We start from the raw sequence: 20,001 nt of genomic DNA on the forward strand, positions 1-20,001 counted from the left end.
TTTTGGGATGCGGTGGGGGAAGGGGAGATTTTGAAGCTGGTGAAGTCCACATTGATACCATTGGGCTAAAGGGTTCCCAAGAGGAATATGAGTTGCTGTTCCAGTAACCTTCGGGTGGCATCATTATGGCACTGCAGGAGGCCCATGATGGACATGTCGTCTGAGGACTGGGAGGGGGACAACATTGGCAGATGTGCAGGTGAACATCTGCTTAATATGGAAAGTCATCCTGGGGCCTGGGATAGGGGTGAGGGAGGAGGTGTGGGGGCAAGAGTAGCACTTCCTGCGGTTGCAGGGGAAGGTGCCGGGTGTGGTGGGCTTGGAGGGGAGTGTGGAGAGGACAAGGGAGTCCCGGGGAGAGTGGTCTCTCCGGAAGGCAGACAAGGGTGGGGATGGAAAAATGTCTTGGGTGGTGGGGTCGGATTGTAGATGGCGGAAGTGTCGGAGGATGATGCGTTGTATCCGGAGGTTGGTGGGGTGGTATGTGAGGACGAGGGGGATTCTCTTAGGGCGGTTGTGGCGGGGGCGGGGTGTGAGGGATGTGTTGCGGAAAATTCAGGAGACGCGGTCAAGGACGTTCTCGACCACTGCGGGGGGAAAGTTGCGGCCCTTGAAGAACGTGGACATCTGTGATGTGTGGGAATGGAATGCCTCATACTGGGAGCAGATGCGGCGGAGGCAAAGGATTTGGGAATAGGGGATGGAATTTTTGCAGGAGGGTGGGTGGGAGGAGGTGTATTCTAGGTAGCTGTGGGAGTCAGTGGGCTTGAAACAGACATCAGTTTCTAGCTGGTTGCCTGAGATGGAGCCTGAGAGGTCCAGGAAGGTGAGGGATGTGTTGGAGATGGCCCAGGTGAACTTGAGGTTGGGGTGGAAAGTGTTGGTGAAGTGGATGAACTGTTCGAGCTCCTCTCAGGGAGCAAGAGGCAGTGCCGACCAGTTTTTAAGAAGGGTTACTGGATTTGAAATATTAACTCAGATCCCTCTGCACAGATGCTGCCAGACCTGTCGAGTTTCTCCAGCAATTTCTAATTTTGTTACACTATAGTAGTATGTTTTAAAATACAAATGTGCTTATGCCATTTAAAATCCTTCTCAAAGTCATATGATGCAGAAAAGAAGACAGAATTATTTGCTGTAGCTATAACATAGAACATAGAACAGTACAGCACAGCACAGGCTCTTCGGCCCATGATGTTGTGCTGAACTTTTACCCTAAACCTAAGGTCTATCTAACCTCCACCCCTACCTTATCCATATGCCTGTCTAATAGCCGCTTAAATGGACCTAATGAGGCCGGCTTCACTACCCTCTCCAGCAATGCATCCCATACCCCGACCACTCTCTGAGTAAAGAACCTACCTCTGACGTGTCCCCTATATCTACCTCCACTCACTTTAAAACTATGTCCCCTCATAATAGCTACCTCCACCCTAGGAAAAAGTCTCTGGCTATCCACTCTATCTGTACCTCTGATCATTTTGTACACCTCTTATCAAGTCACAATAAACCAAGCATTGAAGACATCTTCCAAAGCCATGGAAGCTACACCTTGAAACTGCTTAACTGTAGTAGCCTCCTGCAGCACTTGGCGAGATGGCACACAGCTTCATCAGGTCCTCACCTCCGGGCCTGGCTTCTGCAATGAGCTTCTGATTTTACTGCTTTTGCAATCTTTGCCAAACACAGTAGAATTGAACCAATTGGGGATTCAGGCTGAGACTGTGAACATACAATATCAGACCTTTTCCAATTGTCACTTTATTCCTGTTATTAATTTTCGTCTATAGTTCTTTTACCATTGGTCCTAACCATTATTCTATTCATTCAGTTATGATTGCATATATTCCTTCCCAACAATACCACTCTTGTACCTAGTTTAATACATTGATCTTTGTAGAATATTACATAATCTGTTCATTCCACTTTATGCTCCTGCTATCCTCTGCTTGTATTGCCTTCAATCACACAGCATTCAAAATAAAACATGAGAATATGAATTAAGCTAATAATGTGTAGATCTGGATGAACACAGCAGGCCAAGCAGCATCAGAGGATCAGTAAAGCTGACGTTTTGGGTCTAAGCCAACACGTCAGCGTTCCTGCTCCTCTGATGCTGCTTGGCCTGCTGCGTTCATCTAGCTTTGTTATCTCAGATTCTCCAACTTTGGCAGTTCCTACCATATATGAATTAAGCTGCTCATTTTACAATTATTTTCAATTTAGGAGAGATGTATAACTGAAAGCTGAACCATTATGATCTACATCCACCATCAGACGCATACAGAATTATTTCCAGGGTGATTAATGTAAATAAGATAACTATAGGCTGATCAGCCTAACTTCTATTGTTGAAAAGGTATTGGAATCAATTATTAAGTAAGTAATAGCAGAACAATTGGAAAATTGTAGTCTAATTGAACAGAATTAGCATGGTTTCATGAAAGCAAAACAATGTCAGACTAATTTATAAGAGTTTTGAGAGGAAGTCTCAAACCAGAGCAGTTAGAGGCAAATCAGTAGATGTATTTATTTGGACTTCTAGAAGGCGTTCAACAAAGTAGTTCACAAAACGTTAAGTTAAAAGATGAGAGTCCATGATGTTGGAGGTCGTATAGTGGTCTCCATGGAGAATTTGCTAATGGTACATAAGACCATCAGACAAAGGAGCAATCAAGAAACAGTGAGTGGAGATAAGGGGTTCTTTTTCAGGTTGGCAACCTGTGACAAGTACAGCTCCACAGGGATCAGTGATGGGACCACAACCGTTTAGAGCATATATTAATGGTTGGAGGAAGGAAGTGAATGCACTGTAGCCACATTTGCAGATGGCACAAGAATAGGTGGAAAGGCAGGCTGTGAGAGGTTTACAGACAGTTTACAGAGAGATATCAATAGGTTAACAAAGTGGGCAAGAAATTGACAATGGAGTATAATTTGGGAAATGAGAGGTTGTTAATTTTGGAAGAGAGAACAAAAGAGCAGAGAATTATTTAATTGGAGAGAAGCTGAAGAAATCTGCAACACAAAAGGATTTGGGGGTTTTTGTGCATAACACACAGAAAGCTAGCACACAGGAGCAGCAAGTAATCAGGAAGGCTAATGGAATGTTAATCCTTAGTTCAAGGGATATGGAATATAAGAGTAGAGAAGACTGGAGGGTGGCTAATGCTGTTCCATTGTTTAAGAAAGGTATCAAAGACAAGCCAAGGAACTACAGGCCAGTGAGTCTGACATCAGTAATAGACATGAGGAATGTCTGATCAGCCATGATCTTATTGAGCGGTGGATCACACTCAAGGGGCCAAATGGCCTACTCATGTTCCTAATTCTAACGGTCTTATAATTTCACTAGTTGCTTCTACCTAATGTCGAAAGTTTATTTCTAACGGTCATTGTTTAAAATTACATATTAACAGCTCCTTAAACCTGTTTGCACTTTTTATTATTAATATAATTTATTGCTTGCCTTGAGCTACATTATCTCTTCATGCCTCTCAATAAGGCATCGGGCAAAGCTCATTGATGTTTACTGAAGCATTAGCTAATAGAGGTACCTGGAGTAAACATTTTCTGTTTTAGACAGAGCGTGTCATGCAAGCAGCTCCTATCATAGACAAGATATATTTGAAGTGTGTAATACCCATTTCTAAACAGTTAACTAAGATCATTTGCAGGTTTTGCTATTGCTTATGGACAACACAGAAGTGAATGGGGGTGGAATGTGTTTGGTATTCCCTTAATAATGCTTTCTTCTGCTTTACTAAAGCTTGCATTAGTAAAGTTGAATATTTGTCTGTAATCGATGTTTATCAAGGACATAGCAAACAAAGACAAATTGCTAATGGAAGGTTGACATTTTAATTTCCAATGGGGTCAGCATATCTATCCTCTGCCAGAGGCCCACAGTGACATCAACTATTACTTCACCCCATGCCAACCGGTGACCCATTCTCATAATAACTGGTGACCAATTCCCAGAGACCACTCTCTCTGCGACTCCCTTGTCCGCTCCACACTCCCCTCCAACCCCACCACACCCGGCAGCTTCCCCTGCAACCGCAGGAAATGCTACACTTGCCCCCACACCTCCTCCCTCACCCCCATCCCAGGCCCCAAGATGACTTTCCATATTAAGCAGATGTTCACCTGCACATCTGCCAATGTGGTATACTGCATCCACTGTACCCGGTGTGGCTTCCTCTACATTGGGGAAACCAAGCGGAGGCTTGGGGACCGCTTTGCAGAACACATCCGCTCAGTTCGCAACAAACAACTGCACCTCCCAGTCGCAAACCATTTTAACTCCCCCTCCCATTCCTCAGACGACATGTTCATCATGGGCCTCCTGCAGTGCCACAATGATGCCACCCGAGGTTGCAGGAACAGCAACTCATATTCCGCTTGGGAACCCTGCAGCCCAATGGTATCAATGTGGACTTCACCAGCTTCAAAATCTCCCCTCCCCCCACTGCATCCCAAAACCAGCCCAGATCGACCCGTCCCCCCACTGCATCCCACAAACAGCCCAGCCTGTCTCCGCTTCCCTAACCTGTTCTTCCTCTCACCCATCTCTTCCTCCCACCTCAAGCCACACCTCCATTTCCTACCTACCACCGCATCCCGCCTCCTTGTCCTGTCCGTCTTCCCTGGACTGACCTATCCCCTCCCTACCTCCTCACCCATACTCTCCTCTCTACCTATCTTCTTTTCTCTCCATCTTCGGTCCGCCTCCCCCTCTCTCCCTATTTATTCCAGTTCCCTCTCCCCATCCCCCTCTCTGATGAAGGGTCTAGACCCGAAACGTCAGCTTTTGTGCTCCTGAGATGCTGCTTGGCCTGCTGTGTTCATCCAGCTCCACACTTTGTTATCCTGGATTCTACAGCATCGGCAGTTCCCATTATCATTTATCCCAGAGTCAACAGTTGCCTATACCCACGCCGACCTTTCATTTGAAGACTGGTTAGCGTCCAGTACTTACAGCAGCTAGGCACCCATCTCCATTGTGTCTCTGGGTGAAGGACCCCAATTTGTTCCAATTTCCAATGCCCCCAAGTGAGGGGGCATGAAGTGCCCACCCTTCGTATTTCAACCCGTCTCTCAGTTGGTTCCAGGGTTAATTTAGAAGGGACTTCTTCCTTCATGCATATTTTTCTCAATCAAAATGTATCAATGTTCCTAAAATGAACCAAATTAACCGGGCTCTCTTGAATTAAAGAATGGATGAGTTTAGCGGCTATTAAGTGTGAGCGAAGATAGTAAAATATGAGACATGCACACAGATTTAAAATCTGAATTGAGTGAAAAGAAACTCGAATCAGTCTCTGGGCTTTGTGAATGTTAACGTATTTTCGCGGTAACACTGACACTGTTTGTGAAGCAGTTGATTTCCAGATTCATGGCTCTGCAGTTCACTGAGAGACAATTATGCCTTCATGACAGTGACTTCACTAACTGGCCTGGCTTCCAGCATTCAGACAGACAGAATTGCACAGAGGTGTCGAAGAGCTGATCTCCCTCGATCTTCATTGCACATTAGTCCACACCAACACATGAGGCCACTAAGACACATAGCCTAGAGGGTGGAATTACTTTTCAACCCCATTTTTTGTATGTTCCTGGAAGGGTAAAACATTAACTTGTCTGAAATTTGGGAAATAATCCACAGGAAATGGCTTTCCCCTGCGAGGGGTGACCAGTTTCCAACTTCCCCTCCACCTCAAATATCCATTATCTCTTTCTTTGAAGTCTCTCTGTTTGAAGTCTCCCTGACAATTTACAGGTGAGACATTCCTGGAACTCACTTAGAGCTTTGTCAAGCAGCTATTGAAATTATATCCTTAATTAACTATTGGCTGCATGTCCTCTTTTAAAAGACAGTTATTCCAATTGAAAGTTCAACATGTTTGTAAGTAATCTGGGAGTTATGATATGTTATTATGGCCATACCCTTTGCGAAGTGATTTCTGGGGTTCTGAATTGGGCTTGAGACTTGTGGAGCACTTAACTAGCATCCAGATGTAGGTGACCAAGTGGCTGAATATTGGACTGCTTTCTTGAATCTGTTGATTGATTCTGCACCCACTGTACTCTGGGGCAGTGAGTTCCACAGAGTCACAGCCCTCAGAGAGAAGTAGTTTCTCCTCATCTCAATTTTGAACCTACCGCCTCTCAGTCTATGTCTGCACTGTCTTGTTCAAGACAGAGACATGGGGGGACCATCTGTTCATCGTCCACCTTATCAATCCCATTAGAATTTTATGCACCTCAATCAGTTTCCCCTTATTGTTCTGAACTACAGTGAGTACAAGCCCAAACTAGACAATGGTTTCTCGTACAACAGCCCTTTCATCCCTGGAATCAGCCTGCTGAACCTCCACTGAACTTCCTCCGGTGACACTATATCCTTCCTCAAGTAAGGAGACCAAAACTGGACACAATATTCCAGATGTAGTCTCACCAACACCGACATCGCTATAATAACACTGCTTTAATTTTATAATCCAGTTCTTTTGCAATAAATGCCAGGGTTCCATTTGCCTTACTGATGATATGTCGCACCTGTGTATCCACTTTCTGTGACTCATGCGCAGGCACCCAGATTCCTCTTCCCTGGCACTCTTTGAATCTGCTTCTCACTCAAATAATAATTTGCCCTTTCAATTTTCCAGCCATGATGGATAACCTTGCACTTATCCATACTAAACTCCATCTTCCAGATTCTGGCCCATTCCCCTAGTCTATCAATGACAATCTGATAGTAAACTATGCCCAAAGATGGCAACAGTTCAAGAAGGCAGCTCATTTGACCTTCTCCAGGGTAATTAAGGGATGGGCAATAAGTGCGGTCCCAGCCAGTCATGCCCATATTCTGTGAATCAATAAAAAACACCTTTCAACCAATTTATACCTTCCTCTAGTGACTTAATCCACAAGTTTAGTTATTATTATGTGAAAATGGTATTTGTCATTTAAGGACAGCTCCACACTATCCATCACCAATGGTTTGGCAGAAACGGCAGTTCAAACTTTTAAGGCAACCTTAAAGAAACAGCCTACAGCTTCACTAGATACCAGGCCGTCCTGGTCCCTGTTTGATTATAGTCCCATCTCTCACATAACTCTCATGATAGCTCCAGCAGAGTTGATAATTGGGGGAAGACTTCACATCAGGTTAAATCTGATCTCTCTGGACCCTGGCAGGGTGGGGGATGGAAAAATGTCTTGGGTGGTGGGGTCGGATTGTAGATGGCGGAAGTGTCGGAGGATGATGCGTTGTATCTGGAGGTTGGTGGGGTGGTGTGTGAGAACGAGGGGGATCATCTTTGGGTGGTTGTGGCGGGGGCGGGGTGTGAGGGTTGTGTTGCGGGAAACACGGGAGACGTGGTCAAGGGCGTTCTCGATCACTGTGTGGGGAAAGTTGCGGTCCTTGAAGAACTTGGACATCTGGGATGTGCGGGAGTGGAATGTCTTATCGTGCGAGCAGATGCGGCGGAGGCGGAGGAATTGGGAATAGGGAATGGAATTTTTGCAGGAGGGTGGGTGGGAGGAAGTGGACGTCCAGTCCCTATACACCTGCATTCCGCATGCAGATGGCCTTAAGGCCCTCCGCTTCTTCCTGTCCCGCAGGCCCGACCAGTCCCCCTCCACCGACACCCTCATCCGCCTAGCCGAACTCGTCCTCACCCTCAACAACTTCTCTTTTGACTCCTCCCACTTCCTACAGACTAAGGGGGTGGCCATGAGCACCCGCATGGGCCCCAGCTATGCCTGCCTCTTTGTAGGTTACGTGGAACAGTCCCTCTTCCGCACCTACACAGGCCCCAAACGCCACCTCTTCCTCCGGTACATTGATGACTGTATCGGCGCCACCTCTTGCTCCCCAGAGGAGCTCAAACAGTTCATCCACTTCACCAACACATTCCACCCCAATCTTCAGTTCACCTGGGCCATCTCCAGCACATCCCTCACCTTCCTGGATCTCTCAGTCTCCATCTCAGGCAACCAGCTTGTAACTGATGTCCATTTCAAGCCCACCTTCTCCCACCCACCCTCCTGCAAAAAGATAAGGCTGAAGCTTTCGCAGCAATCTTCAGCGAGAAGGACCGACTAAACGATCCATCTTGGCCTCCTCCGATGGTTCCTAGCATTACAGATACCAGACTTCAGCCAGTTCAATTCACTCCATGCGATATCAGGAAACAGTTGGAGACACTGGATACTGCAAAGGCTATGGGCCCTGACAACATTCCAGCAATGGTATTGAAGACTTGTGCTCCAGAACTCGCTCCTCCCCCTAGCCAAGCTGTTCCAGACCGGTTACAACATGGGTATCTACCCGACAATGTGGAATATTGCCCGGTTATGTCCTGTGCACAAAAAGCAGAACAAATCCAACCTGGCCAATTACCGCCCCATCAGTCTCCTCTTGGCCATCAGTAAAGTGATGGAAGGTGTCAGTAACAGACCGATCAAGCAGCACCTGCTCAGCAATAACCTGCTCAGTGATGCCCAGTTTGGGGTCCGCCAGGGCCACTCAGCTCCTGACCTCATTACAGCCTTGGTTCAAACATGGACAAAAGAATTGAATTCCAGAAGTAACAAGGCATTGAGTTGGATGAACACAGTGGGCCAAGCAGCATCAGAGGAGCAGGAAGGCTAGCTTTTTGGGCCTAGACCCTTCTTCAGAAAATAGGCCCGAAACATCAGCCTTTCAGCTCCTCTGATGCTGCTTGACCTGCTGTGTTCATCCAGCTCTACACCTTGCTATCTCAGATTCTCCAGTATCTGCAGTTCCTACTATCTCTGAATTCCAGAGAGTGAGGTAAGAGTGACAGCTCTTGACATCAAGGCTGCATTTGACAGAGTGTGGCATCAAGGAGCCCTGAAAAAACTGGAATCAATGGGTATCAGGGGCAAACTCTCTGGTGGTTGGACTCATACCTGACACATAAGAAAATGGTCGTGGTTGTTGGAGGTCAATCATTTCAGCTCCAGGACATCTCTGCTGGAGTTCATCAAGGCAGTGTCCTAGGCCCACCAATCTTCAGCTGCTTCATCAATGACCCTCCATAAGGTCAGAAGTGGGGATGTTCGCCGATGATTACACAACATTCAGCACCATTTGTGACTCCCCAGGTACTGAAGTTGTCCGTGTCCACACGCAAGAAGATCCAGGCTCAGGCTGACAAGTTGTAAGTGACATGTGCGCCACAAGAATGCCAGGCAATGACCATCACCGATAAGAGACAATCTGACCACCGCAACTTGCCATTCAATGGTGTTACCATCACTGAATCCCCCACTATTGACATCCTGGGAGTTATCATTGACAAGAAACGCAACTGGACTCACCACATAAACACAGTGACTACAACAGCAGTTCAGAAGCTAGGAATAACTCACCTCCTGACTCTTCAAAGCACAAGTCAGGAATTATTTTTCCTCTCTTCATTCATGGGATGGAGGCATCGCTGCCTAGGCCAGCATTTATTGTCCATCCCTCATTGCCCAGAGGGCAGTTCAGAGTCACCCACATTACTGTGGGTCTGGAGTCACGTGTAGGCCAGACCAGGTAAGAATGGCAGTTTCCTTCGCCGAACCAGATGGGACTTTTTCCCAACAATTGACAATGGATTCATGGTCATTATCAGGCTCTTCATTCCAGATGTTTATTGAATTTAAATTCCACCAGCTGCCATGGCGGGATTTGAACCCAGGTTCCTGAACATTGCCTGGATTAACAGTCCAGTGACAATACCGTTAGGCTATTGTCTTCCCTATGTGCCATGGAATACTTCCCACTTGTCTGGATGGGTGCAGCTCTGTCAACACGCAAGAAGATTGACATCATCCAGGACGCAGCAGGTAGACTGCAGAAGTTCAAGAAGACAGCTTACCACCATCTTCCCAAGGGTAATAATGGACGGCCAATAAAAGATGGCCAGCCAATGACTCCCACATCCTACAAACAAATTTTAAAAAAATACATGCAGAATGCTGTCTTTCCCCAATGTCACAATCTACAGCTAAACTTAGAGACAGCAAGACACTACTTCCTGTTGCATACCAATTGAATAAGTAATATAGTAATATATTCCTGACTCTAACTGATGTCTTGTTAAAGCTGGGATAAGGAGTCATTGTGAAAATTAATTTTATACTCCCTGCAGAAGTCTCACTCTTGGGCAATAGGCTTTGGAATTTAAGACGTTTGTCATAACATTTCATCCATGAGTTTAAAATTAAATGTATTTCTGACAGCATATGCTTGCAAATTACAGAACCGTCCTGAGTGATATTAAGTTTTGTATGAATCATCTTGTGCTGTGGAGGCATTGGGTTCGGGGCAGTGGTGGTGTAAAGCCATCCGATGGAAAATTCATGCCACTGCTCAATTAAAAGAACAGTATTGCTTGTATTGTCAAATGGTCATTCAGGATTTATCCTAATTAAAGTCATTAAGATGTAAGTTAGCTTTAGTATGTTCATTTGCTCCCTTTCTGACTGCAAGACTTGTCTGCTTGCTTGTACCCCTCATCATTTAATGAAGAAATTCAGTCATCTAACCAATTTATCATATATCTAAGACATCACATTACTCATTATGCACAGATATCAGATTAATGAAACATGGGATAATTGTATGTAGTATCAGTTAGTTAATACTTTTGACATATTTGCAATGCCCTAATGTCTGTATTCCATAAATTTGATCAGAAATAGAGTTCAAAATCTCATTTCATATTAATTAAAATGCAGCCTCACGGGTGTCCTGCTTAAAGTCATAACTTGATAACAATGTTCATATTTCCACAGATGATATATCTAGAGCGCACATTAAGAATACTTCCCTGGGCACATGCCCATCGTGGTAACAGGGGAAGTGGATGAAATGGAATCAGAAAGTTCACATGGCCAATACTGAAGTAACTGAGCAGAACATCACTATCAATATACAGGCTCACCCTATGGATATTGCTTTAAAGACAGGAATGGTGAAGACTTGAAATAGTTAACTCTTTTCCCTCTGTCCACAGCTGATACTTCACTTACTGGCCATTGTCTGTTATAATTCAGGTTTGCAGCATTTTGACTCCTGTCTTATTTATAATGCAGCATTTAGCAAAGCTGAAAGGGCAGTTATCGTTTTTGAGTATGCAGATGTCCTACCATTTTGGTGTTTTTAATTAACCAATGTAAATATGTTATGATACACCTATGGAGAAGGTGAGACTTGAATCTGGGCCCCCTGTTCCTGAGGCAGGGACGCTATCAATGCATCACTGGAATCTACAAGTAATCTTGTAGTCACAAATTAACGGAGATTCAGAGAAGATCTAATTTAAAGAAAAGGTAAATTATTATCCTAATCACCCCTTGCCTGTTATAATGAGCGTGGTCAGTACTGTCGCTATCTCTAAAAGTAGAGTCAGAAACCAGCTGTTGTATCATGGTTCAGATGTGTTTATTCTGAAGGTTTGGTGCTGTTTGTATTGTTTTACTATAAATCTTAAACTAGGATCCAACTTGGCCCCAGTGAGATTTCCAGGAAGATGTATTAGATGGGTGCACTTGGTGCCTGTTTATCCACCTGCCTGATACTCAGCTTCATCAAAGTCAATCAAACTGACAGCCTATGATTCAAAATCACGCTATCATCACACTTCTACATCCAGTTATTTCTGACTTTGCAAATTGTACTTGATTTGAAACAGAGCAAGTCAAATTTACAAAGTGCCAGCGTCTCAGCTGGGGCTGTAAATAAATTTTTAAAGCCTACCTGATACTCATTTGAAATGGATGTGGAGCTAGGGACATAGAGAGGGAGAGAGAGAGAAAGAGCGAGAGAGAGAGAGAGAGAGAGAGAGAGAACTATGATGGCTAACGAAGCAGGTAAGAGCCAAGCACTGAGTACTTATCACTTGGCTGCCATACTTAATGCAGCTGTAAGCTCATGCTGACTCCTGGAACCTAAAGGCTCCACTTAAGTACAGGGGCATAAGCCTTTGACTCTTGGTGAAGTTGCTGTATCTAGAGATGTGAAAATAACACTGTGGTGTCCTCAGTCACAATTCTGCAAATGACCTCTTCAGCAGCACATTCAGAGGCACAGAAATTCCTGGAGAAACTCAGCATGTCTGGCAGCAGAGATAGTAGGAACTGCAGATGCTGGAGAATCTGAGATAACAAGGCGTAGAGCTGGATGAACACAGCAGGCCAAGCAGCATCATAGGAGCAGGAAAGCTGACATTTCGGGCCTAGACCCTGACCCTTTTCTCAAGAAGAGTCTAGGTCCGAAACATCAGCTTTCCTGCTCCCCTTGATGCTGCTTGGCCTGCTGTGTTCATCCAGCTCCACACCTCGTTAAGTCTGGCAGCATCTGTGGGGAGAGAAAGCAGAGTCAATGTTTCAGGTTCAGTGACCTTCCTTCAGAATTGATTGTAGCTGGGAATAGGTTGGAATATATGCCGAAGTTAGGGTGTGGGAGAAGGGATCAAGGACCAAACCATTGGTGGAGATACAGATAGGGCAAGAGAGAGGGTACACCCAAATAAAACAAAAAAAACTACTGATATTGGAGATCTGAAACTAAAACAGACATTGTTGCCGTCTGACAGCATTGTGGAAAGAACTGTTCTGATGAATCTGTCTGAGCTCTGCTTTTTCCCACAGACTTGCTGAGTTTCTCCAACAATTTCTGTTTCGCGAGACGACAAAGGGATAGATAAGGGTGAGCCAGGGAGAAAGCAATGGTGATAATAGGGACCATGAGTGGGTGAGAATGGGTTGATTGTGTGAAAGCAGCTCATGTAATGACAGGGCCTGAGTATTGTGGTGAAAGGAATGGAAGGGGATGTTCAGGCCCTAAAATGATTGAACTCGATACTGAGTCCTGAAGGCGTCAAAATGAGATGATGTTCTTCAAGGCCGAGGAACATCTTAGGAGCACAAAAACTGACGTTTCGGGTTTAGACCCTTCATCAGAAGAAGGGGTCAGGCCCAAAACATCAGCTTTTGTGCTCCTGAGATGCTGCTGGGCCTGCTGTGTTCATCCAGCCTCACATTTTATTATCTTGGATTCTCCAGCATCTGCAGTTCCCATTATCTCAGATGTTCTTCCAGGTTGTGCTGAGCTTCGCTGGAGCAATTTAGCACGCCCAAGGCAGGGGTGTTGTCCATGGGGAACAGGGTGGTGTGTGCAAGTTGTACTTTAGGGCCGCTCTATTACTCAGACGGCACAGACGACAAGGAGCATGAACATTTGAACAAAATGCATCGTTGAACAATTGAGTTCGGAAGGGGTTACAGACAACAGTGTGGAGCTGGAGGAACACGGCAGGCCAGGCAGCATCAGAGGAGCAGGAAAGCTGTCGGGTCTATACGTGTGTGTACAGCGGGGGTGGGTAGGGGAGACAGGCTGACCGGCTCAGGGCTCAGCCCCCATCCCCTGAAACCACGTGGACTTCCTGACAGACCAGAATAAACAGAATGAAATACAAACAGCTGAGCGGATGCTGCCCTTAATTTAAACTCACTGTCATCCTGCCAACAAAACCAGAAGTGATCGAGAGACACTTGCTCCGGTAAGCGATCCCCGTGAAACCAGCCCCATTCCGCAGCGACTGTATCAGAGCCGGCCTGGGGGGTGGGGGTGGGGGTGGGAGAGGGGAACAGACATCTCGGAAACACTGAAGCTGCTGTCGCTGAGCTTCCGAGAGCCGGGCCCAGGCTCCCTGTTGGGTTATCCCGCTGTAAACCCAAACCAAAAATCAGCTCCCGGGGGGGCCTGAGCCACCCTTTCTCTCTCCCTTCTGCCTTCCCCAGGCTCCGTGCACTGGCCAAAAATAACCAGCTACAAATACATCTCCTAAAATTAGTGAGCACTGAATTGAGAAGCCAGCAATGGGTCCTGCTGTCAGTGCTCCAGAAGCCAGCCCGGGGACTGGCTGGGAGCCCGAGCTTTCGGAGCTGGAGTTTACTCCAGTCGGAAGCAGAGCGACAAATGCCCTGTTCATCTGCTTTATCTGCAGGTACAGGTGTCACTCACTCTTCAACACACTGTACTGTCCTCGCATCCTCCTGTCCCTAAACATACAGTTGACACACACACAGATACCACTGCACCGACTAGTACGCAGAAACACAACACACACATTCACACTTAACCACTTCAGAGAGACAGTCAATCAACAAACACCAGCTTCATATATAGACGCATACTTTACACACATCTCGACATACACATCTATATATGCACATCTATACGTACACGCCTATATACACGCTCTGTGCATACACATCTATATATCTACACATACTGCATATAAATACATACATATCTAAACAAACATATTAAACTACATATAAAAACCAAAAGAACTGCGGATGCTGTAAATCAGAAGCAAAAACAAAGTTGTTGGTAAAGCTCAGCAGGTCTGGCAGCATCGGTGGAGGAGAAAACAGAGTTAACATTTCGGGTTCCGGTGACCCTTATGCAGAGCTGAGTTTTCTCCTCTACAGATGCTGCCAGGCCTGCTGAGCTTTTCTAGCAACTGTTTTTTTTGTTGTTAAACTACATATACTTTGTCATATTTGTGAATATACACCTAATGAAGAGAAAAAGACCTACATTTATTTTCAGTCTTTGCTAACTGCAGGACGTTCCGACATGTTTTATAACTAATTCAGTGTTTTTGAGATGTAAGCACTGATGTAATCTAAGGTGAAAATGGAAATATCTACTGAATGTACACACACACACACACACACACATATACCTGCATTCACATTCCAACCAATCAGCAAATACTATCTTCATCCATATACACAAACTGAAACCATTTCATAGACCAGACACATCCAAACAGCCAACAAAAACTAACTTCATAAACACACACATACAAATATCTTCCCATGTGCAGATGCACACCAAACAAACCTTGCATATTCATATGCTGTACGACCTATGCCTAAACTGGTCAAATCTTAACAGGCAGAGCTGCCAGACTAGACCTGTGGAAGGTGGAGAAAGAACAAACATAGGGAGAAAAACTTAGACAACAAGGTGCAGAGCAGTTCCTGTTATCTCTAGGGAGAAAAACTTGGTGGACAGCATCATCACCTATCCATATATCTATGGCACATTCATTTGCTTAAGACGCTATTGGCAGGAGTGACAACTGCAGAGTCTTTATAGAGACTACATCCTGTCTTCATTCTGAGGACATCTCAACTTGCATGTTATAATTGTTCGAATTGGGATAGAATTATACCTAGCAGTTCATATTGGAGAATTATGAGGTCATTTATGTAGCCTATTTACAGCAGTAGAAAATTTCTTGCACAAGCTATAATCTCATGCCTGGCATATCCTCAACTCTCTCACTATCATCAAATCAGACACCTGTGCTGGTTCAATGTGAAGTGCAGAAGAATGTATCTGGAGCAACAATAAGCATACTGAAAATGGGGTGCCAACCTAGTGAAGTCAGACAGGACCATAGGGATGCTAAGCAGGAGAAATGACACGGGATGAACAGAGTTAAATAATCACACAACCAATGGATCGAGTCAAAGTTTTGCCATCCTGTCATGTAGTTAACAGTTTAACAATTAATGAGAGGATGAAATTCCAGAAATGCCCCAACCCTCAATGATGGCAGGGCCCACCACATGAGTGTAAATGAGCAGACTGAAGCTTATGCAGGTGTTTTCAGTCAGAGAGATGCTGAATAGATTATTCATCCTGACCTTCTCCTGAGGCTCACACCATGACAGATGCCAGTTTTCAGCCAAGTTGATTCACTGCATACAATATCAAGAAACAGTTCAGTTGATAAAATGTAGACAAGGCACTAGGCCCTATGAAGCCATTGTGGCTATAATATTGAAAACAGGTGCTTTAGGGTACTTGATAATGAAATGTGAGGCTAGATGAACACAGCAGGCCCAGCAGCATCTCAGGAGCACAAAAGCTGACGTTTCGGGCCTAGACCCTTCATCAGAGAGCTTTAGGGTACTTGCATATTTAACCAAGCTGTGCCAGTATAGCTAAAAGATTGGCATTTACCTAACAAAGTGGAATATCTATGTCTTTTCCAACAGGTCATATTCAATCTGGCTAATTACCACCCCTTTGGCCTACTCTCTATATCTGCCACTATGACATTTTTAAGGTGAGAGGAGAGATATGAAAATGGTATGAAGAGCAATTTTTTTTACACAGAAGGTGGTTTGCGTGTGGAATGAACTTCCTGAGGAAGTGGTAGATGTGGGTACAATTACAATGTTTAAAAACATTTAGATAATTACATGAAGAAGAAACGTTTGGAGAGAATGGGCTAACTGCAGGCAGGTGCAACTAGTTTAGTTTGGGATTATGTTCGACGTGGACTAGTTGGATCTAAGGGTTTGTTTCCATGCTGTATGACTCTCTGACGGAGGGTATGATGGAAGTTATTACTGACTGTTCCATCAAATGGTACTTTGTCATGAATAATCTGCTCACTGATAATCAGTTCAAGTTCTGATAGACCGCATCATTGCTTAGTTCAAAAATGGATAGAACAGTGGATTTTCACAGGGCAAAGTCTGCCCTGGATATCAACACAGAAGTTAACTTTTTGTCGCATGAAAATACTCAGCAAAATTGAATTCACTTGGGATTGGGAAAAACTTTTCACTGACTCGAGTAATAATCAGTTCAATGGTTGTGGTTGTTGGCAGCTGATCATCTTAGTCTCGGGATCTACCTTCAGTGTTGCTCAGTGTAGTGGTCAGCCGCTTGATCAACAACTTACCCTCCATTATCAGATTAGAAGCGGGAATGTTTGTGGATCATTGCACAGTGTTCCATTACATTTTCAGTTCCCCAGTTACAGCAGCCATCAATGCCCACTAGCAGCAAGAAGTGTGTAATACCTAGTTCTCGGCCAATAACATTTACACCAGCCAATGATCAGTTCCAGTAGGACAGTCTCTTGATTTTCAATAGCTTTACCACTGTAAAACCTCACACCATCACCAATCCTGGGTGTCACAATTGAACTAGATTGAGCTGTCCATAAAAATATCATGGCCAGCCACATTGTGGGTCCGAGGGCATGATTCTAGTTTTGGGATTTTCACCAAGTGGGTGTGGAGACATCTGGTCAAAATCTTGGACAAGCTCTTTTGTGTAGTCCCTTTGGACTCAATTCGCAGATTGCATTCTCTACATATCCTGGCTATAAGAACGGGCCTTGACTGGATATTGTGCCATTGAGCCTTTGAGGTCAGTCCACCCATGAGTAAGGCCAACCTAAGGATCCTGATGGAATGCTGCCCCCTTGCCTTGCAGGTGCAGCTCCAACAACATTCAAGAAACCTGACAAAGCAAGTTTCTTTCTCACTACCACATCCATCAGCTTAAACCTTCTCTCCCTCCACCCCCAGTGCATTGTGGCAGCAGTATGCACCCTTGACAAATCTACAGCAGCAACTTACTAAGGCCTCCCCCACAGCACCACCCAAACTGGCAACATCCTCTATTTACAAGAATAACATAAACAGGCTCATGGGAACTACTTACAAATTTCCGATACAAGCCATACTGCGTTGGAAATATATCTGGTTCTGATTAATAATCTGAATCTTGTGTGCAGGGAACAATTTCAGAGTTTTTAGATAACACTAAACTTGGAAGAATTGTGAACAGTGAGGAGGACAGTGTGGAACTCCAGAAGCATATTGACAAGTTGGTCGAATGCACAGAGAGGTGACAGGTGAGGTTCAACACAGAGAAATGTGAGGTGATGCATTTTGGTTGGAAGACTATTGAAAGACAGTATAAAATAAGGGGTATAATTCTAGAGGAGGGTGCGCAAGCAGTGCGCAACTCTGAAATTGTTCCCTGCACACCAAGATTCAGATTATTAATCAGAACCAGATATATTTCCAACGCAGTATGGCTTGTATCGAAAATTTGTAAGTAGTTCCCATGAGCCTGTTTATGTTATTCTTGTAAATAGAGGATGTTGCCAGTTTGGGTGTATATGTACACAGATCACTGAAGATATCAGGACAGTGGGAGATGGTAGTTAATAAGCTTAAGGTGTTCTTGGCTTTATTAATAAGAGCATAGAGTGCAAGAACAAGGAGTTGATGTTAAACTTGGATAAGATACTTGTTAAACGTCAGCTGGAGAACTAGTTACAGTTGTGGGCACTACCTTATAGGAAAGATGTGAATGTATGGGAGTCAGTGCAGAAGAGTTCCCGAGAATGGTTCCAGGAATGACAAACTTCAGGGATGGGATAGATTGAAGAAGTTGAGACGGTTCTCCTTGAGAGGAGATCTAATAGACGTTTTCAAAATTATGAGTGGGCTGGACAAAATAGATTGGAAGAAGCTGTTCCCGCTCAGGACAAGAATGACAAGGCATAGACTTGAAGTGATGTGCAAAACATGTAAAGGTGATGTAAGGACAATCTTTTTTCTCTCAGTGAGTAGTTAGGCATGGAATGTGCAGCCTGGAAATGTGATGGAGGCAGGTTCAATTTATTTATCTGGAAAGAATAGTGTGGAGGGATTTGGGGTAAAAGCAGAAAATTGGGATTGGGTAATGCTGTTCATTTGAAGAGTCCCTGAGGGCACAATGGGCTGAATGGCCACCTTCTGCTCTGTAACAATTCTGTGATAGTGTGATATCACTCTTCCTTAAAATCCAGGAGCTCCTTCCCTAACAGCATTTGAGTGTACCTCCAGTATAGGGACTGCAGCTCACCAAGGCTATATCAAGGCAAACTAGAGATGGGCAATAACTACAGGGCCAGTCTGCAATGCACTAAATTAATAGGTTACATTAACAGTATGAATGAATAAATAAATCAGCAGCTTGTGAATACCCTGTACAGTACTCAGCCTTTCAGAAGTAATCTTGGTCTTTAGAGCACAGGGCAGTTTTGCCAACAGATATTTGTACTGTGCTCTCACAAGCAAAGTATTCAGCTGGCTATCAGGTTTTCAGGTTACCACACCACAACAAATCTGAAGCATAATTACAGCAGAGCAGGTTAATCTTTTCCCTGTAGTAATTTAGTAATTAGTGGAGTTTCTTGGCTCATTAGAATCAAACTCTACAACCATAACGGAGGGGAGGGAGAGGGGTTCACTCACCGTCTCTGCCAGGGTCGCGGTAGACAGGATGATCAGGATACAGTGGAGAGCTGGCATCGGGCGGGTATTTATGAAGACGCTGCTTTAGCCAGCTGGCAGCTCCAGGAGCGACAGAGAGAGACCTCCAGCTCCCTTCCCTCCCCTCCCGGCGGCAACAAATCCAAAATTTGGTGGGACTGAGGTTGAAATGGATCCTGTGCCCGCCTCCCAGAGCGTCCCACAAAGATCCCTGGAGTTTGAAAACCAAGCTGCTTTTACTGCGGTGAGGGGACTGAGGCCGGGAGAGCTGTACTACTTGCCTGGGTAAAGCCTCACCTCCCCAGGAAAGGGGCTGTCTCTCCCTCTCCCCCCGCCCTCGCTTCAACACTTCAGGCCAGTCTCGCTGCTGGTGTGGCTGGCTTTGGGATTGCAGGTGCGCCTGGCGATGGCACGGAGCTGTGAGCTGCCAACCCCGGACTGGCGAAGCGACAGTGCCAGAGCCACTGCCCGACCCTGTGAGTGACTTTGAATCAGAGCAGAGCCCCAGGAGTGTGTCTGACCCCCTCCCTTTTCTAGCCAGGACCGAACACTCTGACTTGACAGGATTCCAGATCCCATCAAACCGACTCCTGAAGTGTTCCTGCGCGAATGTTGCTTTGTAACCTGGTTTGTTATAAAATGCCAGGGGATGTTTTTGAGAGGGTGGGGAGGTTATGATTTAACATCATTAACATTCACCTGCTGTTTGCCAGAATCGAACTGGTGGATTCGCCAGAAACGTGCAAATATTCCAAAACTTTCTCCTCCGCGCCCCCCCCCCCTCGAATCTTTCTTTTTCATTCTTTATATTTTTCCAGAACTATT

At 45.1% G+C, this 20,001-nt stretch overlaps 2 protein-coding genes across 3 annotated transcripts in view; one reads left to right on the top strand and one right to left on the bottom strand.

The window, feature by feature from the left end:
* LOC125457937 (collagen alpha-5(IV) chain-like) overlaps positions 1-19,987 on the bottom strand; it is a 229,248-nt gene extending 209,261 nt beyond the window's left edge. Inside the window, exon 1 of one of the 2 annotated variants that reach the window (XM_059651241.1) lies at positions 19,876-19,987. In XM_059651241.1, the coding sequence (XP_059507224.1) occupies positions 19,876-19,977 (102 nt within the window). In that variant the 5' untranslated portion in view covers positions 19,978-19,987. Of the gene's footprint in view, positions 1-19,158; positions 19,735-19,875 lie in introns of those variants that run through there. The other variant, XM_048542743.2, reaches the window with a different exon arrangement.
* Positions 19,155-20,001, top strand: part of LOC125457461 (collagen alpha-6(IV) chain-like) — a 251,677-nt gene continuing 250,830 nt past the window's right edge. Inside the window, exon 1 of the mRNA XM_059650850.1 lies at positions 19,155-19,652. The gene's annotated coding sequence lies outside the window, so the exon portion shown is untranslated. The remainder of the gene's footprint in view (positions 19,653-20,001) is intronic.

Source organism: Stegostoma tigrinum, chromosome 14 (genome assembly GCF_030684315.1).
Source record: "Stegostoma tigrinum isolate sSteTig4 chromosome 14, sSteTig4.hap1, whole genome shotgun sequence".
NCBI lineage: Eukaryota > Metazoa > Chordata > Chondrichthyes > Orectolobiformes > Stegostomatidae > Stegostoma > Stegostoma tigrinum.